The sequence below is a fragment of the Vanellus vanellus genome (assembly GCF_965231255.1).
Source record: "Vanellus vanellus genome assembly, chromosome: 3".
Lineage (NCBI taxonomy): Eukaryota > Metazoa > Chordata > Aves > Charadriiformes > Charadriidae > Vanellus > Vanellus vanellus.
Genome location: NC_138907.1, coordinates 113,721,403 through 113,736,180, shown reverse-complemented (window position 1 = coordinate 113,736,180; position 14,778 = coordinate 113,721,403). Strand labels below are relative to the sequence as shown.

Below are 14,778 nucleotides of genomic sequence, written 5' to 3'. Positions count from 1 at the left end.
TTCTAACACATTTCTTATTGAGCTAAGATTACATTTAAAGATGGCTACAATTAGACTCAAAATTACATGGTGTAGTTCACTCCAGTTAATGCTTGGTCTGCTGAAGCAACAAAATTTCTAGGTGCAAAACAGCCACAACTTCCTTGGTGGGGAAGGACTTGCGAGGAGAGTACATACACCCTACTGTTCAGGGGAGTTATGGGCAAACAATCCAAATATGAGGACTCACACTTCCTCTTAACAAGTTACACCAACAGGTCTCCTAAACTGCTAAACAGAGAATTTTGCCACTATTCGTGTTCACAACAAATCTTAGCTGTACTGCCTGCCCTGTCTTAGGACACAAGTGATTATTTTTATATTCATGACTTAAAAAATTTAGACACCATCCTCAAGCTCTGAGGCCAACTGGCACAGCACAGATTGCTTCCATACAGTGAAAATCTCTTATCCCATAAAAAGAAAGTGCCACGTTCAAACTGTCAGCTGGTGATGGACATTCCTTTCAAGCTGGGCTGAACCTGGCCTGTGCAACAAAATCACTGTGGAATTAAAAGACAGACTGGCAGACTAATCACTTAAACCCCACTTCCTCAGGAAACCAGACAAAAATGGTTTTATATTTCAAATGTAGGGAACAAAAGATGCTGTAGCTAAAATGGGGGAGAGTTCAGGAATTGGACTCTGATGGATGTAGGCCCTTTATCCTAACTTCTGCACATGCCAACTAAAGCTGAGATTGTTTGGAGTCTGAGGTTCGTAAGTTTATACTCTGAACCTAAAGTCAGACCATACTATGTCAGTACTCCAGGAAACCAACATTCCTCAAACCCCAGAGAGACTGCATGTGGTTTTGGAGCAACATTTTACTCTGGCCACTCCAAGAAGTCTTTCACTTACTAACCAGGCAGCAGCAGCGTCAGCAGTAAACATGAGTTTACGTCATGGGTTAAATCCCCAGTGCCTGCCTGTTAATTATACTGAATTTAGTAAATCACTTGTTCTTATACCATGAAGTGGACATAGCGTAGAATATTTTTTGCTGCTAGGAAAATTCAGAATCTAAGCTTGCAGCAAGTGAGAACAGTCTGTACTGCTTCTGTCATGATTTTCAAATGGCTTGAGTTTTGTCTGTGCCAGGAGACACTCCACAGGTCTACATAATGCACCTATTATGAAATTAAAAGTATTTTCTAGTATCATTTTTAATGTCAATTTAACTAGTATCACCTGCCAGGAGGCTCAGAAAATTTCCAACTCTTTGGATTGTTAAAGACAGCAGTCATTTTTCAGAACTGATCATCTCGTGGACAAATAAGTGAGAAATAAACAGCTAGGTGTTCCCTTATTACAAAACTGATTTAACTCAGCAAAGATTGACCTAACAAAGTTAGTTCTTTAAAGTCCTGCTCTACTGGATGCCACAGTAAGATCAAACATGCTGTCACTAGATAATCCACTTCTTTCATATAGGTACACCAGACTATGTCCTAATTCCACTGAGAAAGCTAGTAATTTTACCCTTTATGGCACGTTTTTTACAGCCCAGGTCTTCTCCATACCATGCCATCTTTTTTTACTGTATTTTGTAAAATAAAATACTGGAAGTCATAGGAACTAAAGGCCTTTTTTTCCTTTTGCAAGACCCAATGTCTCCTCAGGTGCCACAACACAATGAATAACAGGTTAGATATCTATACATGTCCATATTAATTACGGATACAGGTGCTACTCAACATGCTCTAAAGATGGACAGTTTTTGAAAAAAAAAAAAAAAAACCACAACAAAACAAAACATGATTTAGGTAGCATGCTGTAAAGGTAATTAAACATTGAAACATGCTTACTCTGGAATATATTAAATCTCCAGTACAGAAAATTCTGAAGAGCAGGACAAAGAGCTGTTGGGACTGGTTTACGAACGGGCAATTGTCATCTTCGGGACAGAGATTGTCTCTGTGCCTGTGTCCAAAGCAGTAAATCAAGCCACATCACAGACCCAACCATTACAATTTGGTCATCTATACTGAATTTATTTATATTACAAAATCTGCTTCTGGTACACTTTAGAGACAGGCCAATAAGCACTCTCCCAACAATTCCCAGGCACAGCTAATGAGATAAGATGGACCGGGGACTACTCCCATGGCCAGTTTAGAAGTAGTAACCTTCTTTTAAAGGTTAAGAAAGCTTTATAGAAAACAGATGGTGCTAGCTGGTCTGGCCGCCAAGAACAGACTTTGGCACCATTTCATTCACAAGCAAGGATGTAACATTTAGGTCCTTTTCAGCCCCTTTTCTCAGGGGCTACAGTTATGACTGTGCACTGGTTTTGTAGGCCGTGAGAGGAAGATTTGCAGCAATGCTAAACATAACACAATCGAAATGCTTAGCACAAGGAAAAACAACACATACAGACACATCTTTCGGTTACGCTTTTAATACCTGATGTCACAATGACACCCTGGTCCACAACTGAAGTGATGGGCATAAGCACAAAACAAATTGACTTTCCTAAGAACTTCTCCAAATGCTTGCAAAATGCTGAAAGGGAGCCAAAACTTGATAGGCCAGCGTTCAGTTAAAATAAATCACTGCAGCTCTGCCGCTGACACTGAACCTATGACAATTTTACAAACCTGATCCATCTGGTCCCCTGATCTGCCCTTAGCTTTTTTTTTGAAGATTTAAAACTTGAGAGAGACCAGACTATAATTGGAAATCAGAGTGTGGCCCCTTCAAGAGAATTATTCCTCATTTACAAAAAATTAAATGACAACATTTCAAACACTACTAGGTAAGTATTTACTGCCACTCTTTTATATGTATCAAATATTTATTTTCTTGACTCTAAAGCAATTCAGTTTTGTTTGCAGTATTGAACATGAACTCCCTCTACAGCAATTAATGGAATTTTACTATTGACATATTCATTACCATTAAAAACAGTATCAGAGGTTACCTTCCAGAAAAGATTTATGATAAAAATGTAGGGGAAAGAAGGAAATATTTCAGATGAAGATTCCTTAGATGGACTTTTTTCAAAATTAAGCTTAGCCCTTCGTGTCCGTACCACAACTATAGTAATGATGACTCCTTAACTACAAAAGCTCATAATAACTATCATTCTATTATTTTTAAAAGGGATACTTCTTTTAAAAATAATAGAATGATAGTTATTATGAGCTTTTGTAGTTAAGAAGTCATCATCACTATTTATTAGTAAATGGTCATCACATTGTAAAGTCACTAATGTTATGTGACAATCACATTCAAACCTCTTACTATTTTATTTCATTTCAGGTTGGAAACTGAAAATCATTAAGAACTTTCAAAAGCCTTTATTTTTTTTAACTATTTGTTAGCTCCTACATCAATCTAACCCAAGGTCACTGTCATGAATTCCCATCCCACTTCTTTGAGTAAATTCCCAGCCAGAACCCCAAAGTTGTGCATTTCTCAAAGCAAAATCACAGCCTGGATTTACTTTCTCTAGACGAGCACTGAAAGCACAGCACAGGACTTTAGGAGACCACAGTTTAGGTCCCTACTTTCCTACAAGACTCCCCCACAATCTCGGGCAAGTTACTAAGGCTTAGATCTTAGAGGGTATTTAATTCACATTGATTTCAAGCAGAGTCTATATGTGGCTATATCTCAACTGCAGCATGCCAAGCTCATCAGTGAGACATAGACAAACACTCTCCTTGTATATTCCATAAGCAGACATGACCCTGATTTGGACAAGCTGTTGTGGGAGAGCTCCAGAGCACTCTGCTGAGCAGCACGGTTCTGGTTGTTCTGTAAACAGGAGGGCAAACTGTCCAAACCTGATTATGTGGACATTTTTTCCAGACTTTTCCATAGTCACAGCGGCATGGGACAGACCACATTCCTGCAGGTGATTTGACAATACATCTGGTCAATTGAGAGACAGGTGCAATTCATTTGTATATCCCAAAACAGAGAACAACATGCAGCAAGTGGCTGGCTCTACACCAGAGTAAGAGCACTTTGCTTCCTGCCAGCCAAATCTCCAGAAATATTTTAGGGTTGGGATTATTCTGGGCTTAATTCTATTAGGAACTATTTGACTCCTATTTCAAGCTAGCCAAGGCCAGTGCCAAAGACTGTGACTTCTTATAATGGCCAGAGAGTGAAATGGATCAAATGACAAACTTATCTTCCAAGCTGCCAGTCCCTCACAGAACCCACTCACTCACTCACTCACACTTACTCACAGATATGGACTTTGACTATGAGATGACAATTCACTTGGTTCTGCTATTGCACTACCTTTCAACTAGCTGAAACTTTACTTGGTCCAATACTTCACAAAGTCCCCATAAAAGACATAATACTTTCTTGAGAGCAGCTGAAATCAAAAATTCAAATTGAAGACTCAAAACTTGCCTGTAATGAATCCTCATGTTCAAATGAAGGGAGGACGAGTCTATAGTCCCACAGTCAGGGTACTGCACTGGCATTCAAGGGTCCAAGAGAATTATTTCATGGCCAGTTGAAGAGCATAACCATGGTCCCCACACCAACCTCCCAACCGTACATTCACAAATCTCCCAAATCTTGCCCTTGTGTCAGCACTGAAAACTAACACTTCTAAAGCCATACAAAAATAATTTTCAGATGGATCAATGGGGTGATCTGACTCACCACATACCCATACGATTGCTAGTATCAACTAAAGAGAGAAGCTGAGAAAGAGTTGGTGGTCGGTAGTACCAGGGACACCTCTTTTGGCATTTCAAGCAATTTGAAATCATATCTCAAGACTTGTGTCCTCCTTTCCCAGAGATCTCCTAGGAGACCTTCCACATTCCCCTTGATCTCTCTGTGCCTCAGCTTCCCAACTGTACCTTCCTTATGGAAACATTTTGAGGGTATGTACACAAGGGCTGACACAATAAGATGCAACTTCACAACAAATTGAAAAGTACAAACAGATGCCTGAAACCAAGAACTTTTGAAATGACTGGAGAATATATGGTAGATCATGTACTGTGCTGCCCTGTGCTACTGTTCCAATGTCAGAGGAGGAACATAAATCAGAGTGGAAGCACAGCAGCAGCTCTACTCTATGCTGATACCTCATGTGACTTGGCATCCTTTCTTTCAGTGGGACTGGAAAACAAATTTCTTGTTTGGCTATAACTTTACATTTTCCACATTTTTAGAGTTAAAAGTAAGCTCTTACTGTATTTCAGCTGTTTTCAATGATTGCTGTGTGTATGTGTGTTCATAGACAAACAAATGTGTGCACCTGCATATCCGCAGGTATGGAAAAGGGCCAAAGACTAAAACTTGCCCAACTCCCTTACAAATAGACAACGCTGAGTCAAGTAAGTAGATATTATCAGGTAGTCTATATTCGTGAATTTGAGCTATCAGAAAAGCAGAAAGTATCTAAAACCATCAGAAGTTATTTTCATGGCTTTATGCCTAAAATCATAACATAATTATGTTGAGTCTTTCCCATCTTATCTCCCCACTTTTTCTCCAGTTCTTTTCATGGATTTAGGCTCATTTTACTGTAAGAGGAGTACATCCATCTGACTTCTAAGTGGGTACACTGATGACAGCAAAACCTTATCTATGTACACTAAACATTTGTTGGTATTTGTTTCCTAAGACAGCAGAGACACAGATAAAGCCACTCAGAAAATAAAATGAACAAACCACTCCAAAACACTCTCCAGACTGTGAACCAAATCAGAGGTCAACAGATCTATCAAGGTCGATGACTTTACATGTGAAAGGAAAAATGACCTGCTAGTTAGTCTGCAATATCAATACTGAGGTTCTGTTATTAGTACGGGCCTCTACACAATTCCTCTTTTTGACAGAGATAACAAAAATATTGCACAGTTTTGTCTCCTCCCAACTCTCTACAAGATACATTAATTCTCTTTTACTTTCTCTTCTTGAAGACAGAGGAAACACACTAATCAATAGAAAAACTAATAGGTGCTCAGGGAGGAGGTAGTTATCACATACAGAAACCCCAAATATCTGAAAGTTTAGTTTCATATGTAGCAACTGCATTACTGCCAGCCACGCTCTGCTATGCCATTAAATCCTTCTGGCCTGTAACCATTTTCATTATTCCATCTCAGGGAAAGTATTAGCGAAGCAGTGGTATCAATGCAGCAATTTGCACCAGCAGTGGCCAGCCAAAGGGAGGCAAAATATCTTCTCCGACGCAAAAGGGGAAGTAGCACACCGAGGGGCGCTGGGCTTGACAGCTCGGCCGGAGCAGGGACCCCAAACCCACTCCTCCCCGCCGCTGCCCAGCGCTGGGTACCTCCCTCTGAAGATAAACTGGGAAAGCACCAGAGTCCCCCTTTCCCTCTAACCCCCTGCACAAAGCACTGACACCCCCAGGTGAACCCCCCCCCAGCCCCGCCGCTCGCTGTCACTCCAAAAAGCCAGACTCCTCGGCAGCCGCCCGCAGCCCTGCCAGCCCCGCCAGGATGCCCAGGCCGGAGGGACCCGCTGCCTCCATCGGCTCTAAAGCCCGACGGGGCAAGCCCGGCCTCCCCCGCCCAGCCCAGGGCCGGGGAGCGCTGCTCCCCTCCTCCCTCTCCCCCGGCGCAGCGGCCGCCCCCCGAGCCCCGCCACCCACCTCTGCCTCCCGCCGCTTGCCGCAGGCTCCGCTCGCCGCCGCCGCCTTTGTGCTCCCCGCTCGCCCCGGCGCCGGGCACTCGCTCGGCTGCCCGGCGGTGCCGCCCCGGAGGAGGGACCGCAGCACCCGGGTAAGGCGCGGCGGGGCGGGGCGGCCGCTCCGGGCCGGCGCTGGAGCTGGAGCTGTCCCCGTCCCTGCCTGACGCGCCTCTCGCCGGCGCATGGCGGCGGCGAACCGCACCGGCGGCGGACCAGCCCCCGCCTCCCGACCGCCGGGGGAAGCTGGGCAGCGCCGCCGCCCCCTGGCATCACCGAGGCCGATAGCCGAGCGATCGCGGAACGGCCCCGGCGGCGGTTGGGCCCCGCGGCCTCGCGGCCTGAGTCAGCGCGAGGAGGCGGCCCGCTGAGGTGATCCCGCGGCCGGGGGGCCCGCGGCGCCTCTCACAGAAATACCTCCGTTTTTTTTTTATTTTTTTTTTTTTGACAATCGTAATTCAGTCGATGTCAAAAATGTTTAACAAAAAGAGCCATCTTTATTCAGGTTTGTAGATGGGAAAACCAGAGAGCGGACAAATTCAGCCCAGAGTGCTGGGCAGGTCCTTGAAAGGCTGTGACTGAAGCTAGGGTACCCAGAGAACAGCACCCATGGCCACAGGAAGCACTTCTTTCCGCATCATCTGCTTTATCCCTGGAAATAAATGCGATGAAATTAAGTTTTTCCACCTGATAGTGGTTCCCTTCCATTAAAATCACAGTCTAAACTCCTTTTACACACACACTAAACTCCACACTGAGTGCCTTACACAACTAAATAGGGAAGTGTATGTCTGTGATAAAAATTCACTGCTAGAGGAATCTTAAGGCTTTTTCCAGTCTGTTTGCAGAAGGCAGAAGAGGGCGGTGCTAAGTGCAAAACAAATGAGCAGGCAACAGAGTAACACAGAAAAAAAGATGACAAAGAATATGCACAAAAAAAGGATCAAAGTTCACCAGTGGAAGAAGAGCCTGCTAATTTTAGGCTTGCGAACAAGTTTTTCAGAGATGGATTTTGTGCATCTACATGTTCTAGTCCCCGAAATGTACATGCAGCTGAAGCCTGGGAAGAGTTCCTTGTTGAGCAATTAGCGCTTAAGCCTTCCGTTTTCTGTTAACTTTCCAGTTATACTGTTAAAACGATCTCAGTGCAACCTCTATGTCATCACCCGATTGTAATGCTTCAAACTGGTTTTCTCCAGCACTTCTGTAGTTCGGTTAACTCTGTCTCCACACTGGCTAGTCTTTGTACAGTGCACAGCTACGACAGAACCGCGGGCTGACAGGGCCTGGTGCATGCTCACAGACTCCCTGCTTCTTGTTCTCCATTCCCAGTTACACAGCTACACTAATGAGTTCACCTTGGTTTTAGAACAAAAAAGTCAGTGAAGACAGTTTCTGCCCGGGCACAACAAACAAGGGTGTTTACTTAGTCACAAAGAGAAAACAATATGCAACTGAGCCCAGAAATACCTGCAGTTTCGTTTCCCAGGCATATCGTATCTAACCCCTTGTCGGTGGGCAGTCAGTAGGCAATGAGACGTGCTGGCAAATAATCCCATCCCTGATGAAAATACAAGAAGCTGTGTCTGTGCCAGCTGTGGATCCCGACCAATGCTCTGCCCACCACATCTGCGTGGAATACGATCCCGTATTGTGTTCCCTCTGAGGGGGTGGTATCCTCCAGCCATCACCATCGCGGACTGCTCTAACATACTGTTCCGTTACAGTCTTTCAATACTGTACTAAAATAAAAACATGATCATAACACACTGAATCAAAACCACTGTCTTTACACAGTCTCAACAACACCCACCCTTCTCTGCTGCTTTCAGAAATCCAGAAGCTAGAGCCTCAGCTTTGGAAGTACTGTATTGTGTTTAGTTATTTGTCATGTCCAACCATCTGCTGCTTGATGTAAAATAGCCCACAGAATAATGCTCTACATTTTTAATGGTTCCATGTGCGAGGTCATGTTTTCTCTTCCTACGGTGCAGTGTAAATATAGCTGTGATACACACAAGATACTATGGAAAGCACCAAATGCTTGCACAGCCACCACAAGCTTCCATTAACAGCAGGGCACCACATTCATCCTTCTGTGCTTTTTCACTCTGCTCTTACTGATGGTGTGACCACGGTGCGGGGCCGTGTTCCTCAGGTTATTTCTCTGGAACAACCTCTGCCAAGTGATTCTGAAATCCTTACTTGTCTTGTGCTGCACTTCAGCTCATAACTATTCTCACCAGCTACGTCTATGTAGAGGACCAAGCACTAGGACATAATCTTCCATACCATCCAAGCCTTAGCATGGTCACAGCTGTGGTTTTGGCTCAGTCCAGTGCAGAGATTGGAGGACAGTATGGTCAGGGACAGTTTCTAAAAAGTAATCTGGAGTTACCCACAAAACCAGGTGGCTGGAGGAGAATGGTCAGGAGGCATGCTCTGCCCTTGCAAGAGAACAGTCCCTGGTGGCATCATTTCCACACACTCAGGAATGATGAAGTTCTGAACTATTACTGTTTTCTTCCTGTAACATTTCCCCCTTGACAGGTTTCTTTCTGGAGGCATTGCATTGGGCAACACAAGTTTGTTTCCCAAGGGATTAAAACTGTCCACAAACTTTAGAAGGACCTGCTCATGGAAGCTTTTTGTTTCCTGTCCTTCACTGGTCTGTTTATATCCATCCATTATTGCCTAATTCGTGATTCCTGTTCCAAAGAGTTTATGGTTTGCATATTCACTCTGTTTGAGCAGTTCTGGCCCAGTGGAGTTCTAGCCTATGATCTGGGCTCATAGTTGCTATGAAAATACAGGTAAGACAAAAGTTGAACTGTGTAGTATTCTGTAAATTAATAGAACTGGCTTAAAAAAATTAAAGTCTAAAAACAGACAAGAGTTTAATAAAACTTAATAACAGATTCCTATAGAACAGTATGTAAGTTCATACAGGGGAAAAAAAAAGGCCTTCAATTCTAGCTTGGGACACCAGATTTTCCTGGCAAGCATGTTGCCAGTGAGCAAAATAACCGCTCAAACCAAAAAGTTAATTATTTAATGCATTATCAGTAATGTCTGGCATTTCCTCCACTACAACTGGAGTTCATGTTCAGGCACATTGTACCTGGTTATGAATGACTGCAATTGTTACTGCATGATTCAGTAAACAGAAAAGTTCAACCTAATGAAGTTCAACAAGGGCAAGTGTAGGATCCTGCACCTAGGGAGGAATAACCCCGTGCACGAGTACAGGTTAGGGGTTGACCTGCTGGAAAGCAGCTCTGCAGAGAGGGACCTGGAAGTTCTGGTGGACAACAAGTTGACCACGAGCCAGCAATGTACCTTTGTGACCAAGAGGGCCAATGGTATCCTGGGGTGCATCATGAGAGTGTGGCCAGCAGGTCAAGGGAGCCCATCCTCCCCCTCTATTCTGCCCTGGTGAGGCCACATCTGGAGTACTGTCTTCAGTTCTGGGCTCCCCAGTTCAAGAAAGACACAGAACTACTGGAGAGAGTCCAGCGGAGGACTACAAAGATGATCAAGGGGATGGAGCACCTCTGTTGTGAGGAAAGGCTGAGAAACCTGGGTCTGTTTAGCCTGGAAAAGCGAAGACTGAGAGGGGATCTCATCAATGCTTATAAATATCTAAAGGGTGAACGTCAAGAGGATGAGGCCAGACTCTTTTCAGTGATGCCCAATGACAGGACAAGGGGCAACAGGCACAAACTGGAACACAGGAAATTCCATTTCAACATGAGGAAAAACTACTTTGAGGGTGACAGAGCACTGGAACAGGCTGCCCAGAGAGGTTGTGGAGTCTCCTTCTCTGGAGATATTCAAAACCTGCCTGGATGCATTCCTGTCCAACCTGCTCTAGGTGACCCTGCTTTGGCAGGGGGGTTGGACTAGATGATCTCCTAAGGTTCCTTCCAACCCCTACCATTCTGTGATTCTGTGATTCTGTGAAAGTTGAACTTTTAGCTTTTCATTTCTAATGAACTCATAAGCAAAGATGACTCTGGATTCTGGTGCTGACATTCTCTGTATTAGCATTAAACTCAAAGTAGCCCAGGCAGCAAAAATTAAGAGTTGGTCTAGTTTTACTCCAGTGTACACATCAGAAAATAGTGGGACTCTGATCCTGTAATTGCCTAATTAAGTGCCCCACCATCATAACAAAGGAATAGTTCTCCTAACATACGTAGATATTTTTATAGAGTACCTACAGTCACCTGTGATAATCTACTGAATCCTCTGTCTGGTTCACATTATTTTTTCTCCTTCTTTTTCTTTTCCCTTCAAGTCCAATTATCTAGTACTTCATTTTGTCCTTCATTTGAAGGCACAGTGATGCCGGTTTTTGTAGCATGTAAATCCTGGCATTTAATCTACCTCTTGGCACTTGATTTATTTTGAGAACTTTTTTTGAAAAAAGTAGAAGTTACTTAGTTGCAGAGATTTATAAAACATTTGCCCCCCTTGACTTCAACGTGTTGCCAATTTTGTCTGTCCTGTTGGTTTTGCTGTGTCTCTGGTCCTGGGATAGACTGTTCCCACTGTTTCAGTATCAGGTGCTCGAAGATCTGAGTAGTAAACAGCTTACTTTGAAAAGAGAAAGAATGCTGTCCTTGTCCAACATAAAGCCATACAGGACAAACTTTATACTTTATTCCATATGAAACCATTTTGCTTTTGGCAGTGTGTTCTATCTGTCGCATTTAGGCCGATGCTTCTGGCCTGCACCAGCCATCCAGCCTGCCCCACCTGTGCTCCTCGCACTTTGCCATCTTCAGCTTCTGGATTTTGCTTTCCATATGGTCACAGTTCCCAAGTATTGTAATAGCCTGCTGACAGTCACGCGTGCTAGCCAGTACACTTCTGACATCATTTCTTAGCTTCCTTCTGTGGCCTCACTGTTAAGAGGTGACATTATGGCATCATCCTCAGGCAGACTGTGATTTCATCAGCAGTACTCTAAAGTTTAAGTCATCAATGAGGCAGGGGAGTGACAGGTGAAAAGGGAAACTGAGGGGATTATTTTGTCAAATGATAAAATGTGGGATTGTGATTTTCCAGGAACTGCTGCAGCTGGAATTAGAGGCAGGACAGGAGGCACTGGTCATGTACCACAATGCTCATCTGTAACGACAACACGCTTATCAGCTCTCATGCCGTCAAGGCTTGCATTGCATAACCAAACTTGATTTTGAACCAAGTAATTTTGGACTTGGTTTTGTGACAGAGACACTGTTCCCCCCTCAAAAAAAATATAGTCCCTAAAAGGGGATCTGTAGCCAACGAACTACCAGACAAGGCTTTTTTTCCTTCTCAGAATATAACAAGTCTTGATGATGAAAGTTCTCAAAAGAGCCTTTCTTTTTCCTCTATATCCACATCCAGCCTTGCAAAACCATGAAAACCCCAATGCTTCCTTTATATCCTAGGAGCTCTTTCCACAGTCAAAACTCAGTTTTCTGCTACAAAATACTTGGCTACTGAGAAGCAGAGGCATCTATTGACTCCTATGATCCAAACATGGCCAAAGCAAAAGAATATAGGAATATTTAAATTAGGAACAAGAGAGGCTAAATATATCAGCCCTGCTGCAGGTCCACTTGTGCCAGTCCAATCTCATCAGAAAGTAATTGAACTCCAAATCTGTAAATAACCAAGCTTGAGCTCTCTAAATGTAATCTTAGAAAGCTTAGAAAATGTTGAGCCCTGATAAAGCAAAGCAATCACAGTGTATGAGATTAAGGACATAACAGTGAAATAATCAACATGTTCTTTCTTCAGCCAAAGCCCAGAATTCCTGCACAGACATGTTCAAACACCTCTGCTCAGGCAGAATACATACTGATGTTTAAATGCACACACATACAAGAAATGGGAGATCATACACAGCTCCATGGAAAACCCCTCTGTCCTGTTTTGGACTGAAATGCTTTCCAGCCCTAACACTAGCTTTTCATCAGTCCAGTACATCTATGCATGACTAGCAAAGCTTTTGCCCAGAATACTGTTTTCAAAGCACAGCAAAACAAAAGCAGGATGACCAGTATTATTTGTTTAGAACAAAATAGTACAAAACACACTTTGAAAACTTCAAACAAAGCTGCTCTACTTCCCAGGGTATAATCTTTTTTTTACTATTGCTGCAAGTCTTACAACCTAAAATACCAGTCTCAGTCCTGAAGAAGGAAAGATATTCGCAAACCAACTCCTGTTGAGAAGGTTGTTGCTTTCTTCTCAGCCTCATGTCTGCAGTTCGTACATCAGACTGTCTACCAATATTGAATTATCCTTGCAAACAGGTTCTGAAAGTTATTGCTCGGGGGTTGTAAAGTAGTACATCTTGATTAGTTCACTGTATTGTTCCCTCCTTACTATGCAAACTAGTCCCTCTCTTGTAGCCAGCAAAGACATAACAGCTATAGCCAACTTAAGATAATAGGAAGATAAAGAGATATTTTGTAGGAAGCTTTTTCTTATGGTAGGCTAAGCATTAAGTGCAAATGGAGCTCAGCTCGAAGTTCATTCTGTAACTCTACTGAGAGAGCAAAGTGTCTAAAATCAGTTTTATAATAAAAGCAATGATATTTGGTGTTTCGCACTGTGACAGGTGAGAAACACACAGCCAGTGTGTGGCTCCTGGTGAATGAAGGGGCACCCTGTCCCTTGCTTGTAGTTACAAGAAGCAGGTTTACTTGGCTTTGAAGTCAGAAAATTCTGCACTATCTCAGGTACTGTCATTAAATCATACTGTCATATAAACTGGATGAAAAGGATTTTAATCTCCCCTCAAGAAAGAAGCAGATGGAGGATTGTGAGCAGGCTGCCAGGAGGAGAGGCAGACCCTGCCTGCTTTCTCCCACACCAGCGAACTAATGGGGGAGGCCTCTGCAAGCTTTGACCAAAAGTTCTGCTCTTCAGCCCTACCTTAATAATTTTGTGAAAATTTTGATGAAAAAAGGAGAGATAATCCAACCCCTTGATACTGTTTTTTGCTTTTGTTTTTTTTTGTCTCTCACTAAGACTCAGCTTTCTTGAATATTTGAAGTCGTAGAATGTAACCAGGTTAGGGCATTTTTTTAAAAACATCTATGCATATCGTTTAAAAGGGCACTTTTCCACTTTTCCCAATTCAGCCTGGGCAGCAGGTGTGGATCCTGCACCTCCAGCTGAAGGGTGCCTGCTTTCCCTCCCCAGAGCTTCCTGTAACAGCCAGGCAGGCGCAAGGGTGCAAGTCTGTTCAAGAGCTTTGGCCCTCAGGTCTTTCCGCACTGTCTTCTCATTCCCTCTCGTGTGCTAAGCTGGGAGGACACCTTCATCTGGCAACATGGATTTCAGATCTCTCTGATCTTTAACCTCTAGACTCAGTATCAGGTGATCCAGGGGTGGAAGTGAGACATTGTTTTGGGATAACCTGTCTTAGAGGCATTTTCTTTGCAATTCCATTCTTGGGGATTTTAGTGATTACGGTTTATGCCAAGGACTGTGCTTGTTCTGGATCTGCAATACAGTCATCCTTTGAATACTTGTGACAACAATTTCTTTAGGCAAAATTTGAGCTGTATGGAACAATGAAAATGTTTAAAAATATATTCGGCTTAAGCAAATGATCTTTTCAGTCTTGCTTGCTGTGAGAGCTGACAGTCCTACTGTTGTGGGCTGATTTGTTCTCTGAACTATATTGTTACTGAGAAAGTTAATGATCAAGATGGTGTTGAAATCCTAGAAACAAGTTGAGGCACAGAAGTAAACCCTGCACACGCAGTCACAGGAAAATAAATTCTCTTTAAATACTTGCATCAAGACTGGGCAATTAATCAGTAAATAAGGCGGTTTACTGCAGTCTTTCTCTTATCTAAGCAGTTGACTCTCCTGGTTTAGGCTGAGGACTTGTATAAAACTCTCACTGGTATCTCTAACTCAGGTACGTTAAAGCAGGAACATTGTCATTTATTTCAGTTTTGTACCTGCTATCTTTCTTTACATCTTCTGTAAGGACACACTTGGCTATGTGACATTATCAGAGGAATTGGCTTCATTTTTTACGATTTCTACATCTGGAGTGCTAATATAGTTAATAGATGCTATCAGCTT

At 43.1% G+C, this 14,778-nt stretch overlaps 1 protein-coding gene across 6 annotated transcripts in view; it reads right to left on the bottom strand.

The window, feature by feature from the left end:
- LPIN1 (lipin 1) overlaps nucleotides 1-14,778 on the bottom strand; it is a 91,433-nt gene that overhangs the window by 45,437 nt on the left and 31,218 nt on the right. For 2 of the 6 annotated variants that reach the window (XM_082481851.1, XM_082481854.1), the window contains exon 1: nucleotides 6,641-7,455. The exons of 3 other annotated variants lie outside the window; for them this stretch is intronic. In XM_082481851.1, the coding sequence (XP_082337977.1) occupies nucleotides 6,641-6,862 (222 nt within the window). In that variant the 5' untranslated portion in view covers nucleotides 6,863-7,455. Of the gene's footprint in view, nucleotides 1-6,640; nucleotides 7,456-14,778 lie in introns of those variants that run through there. One more of the 6 variants, XM_082481852.1, reaches the window with a different exon arrangement.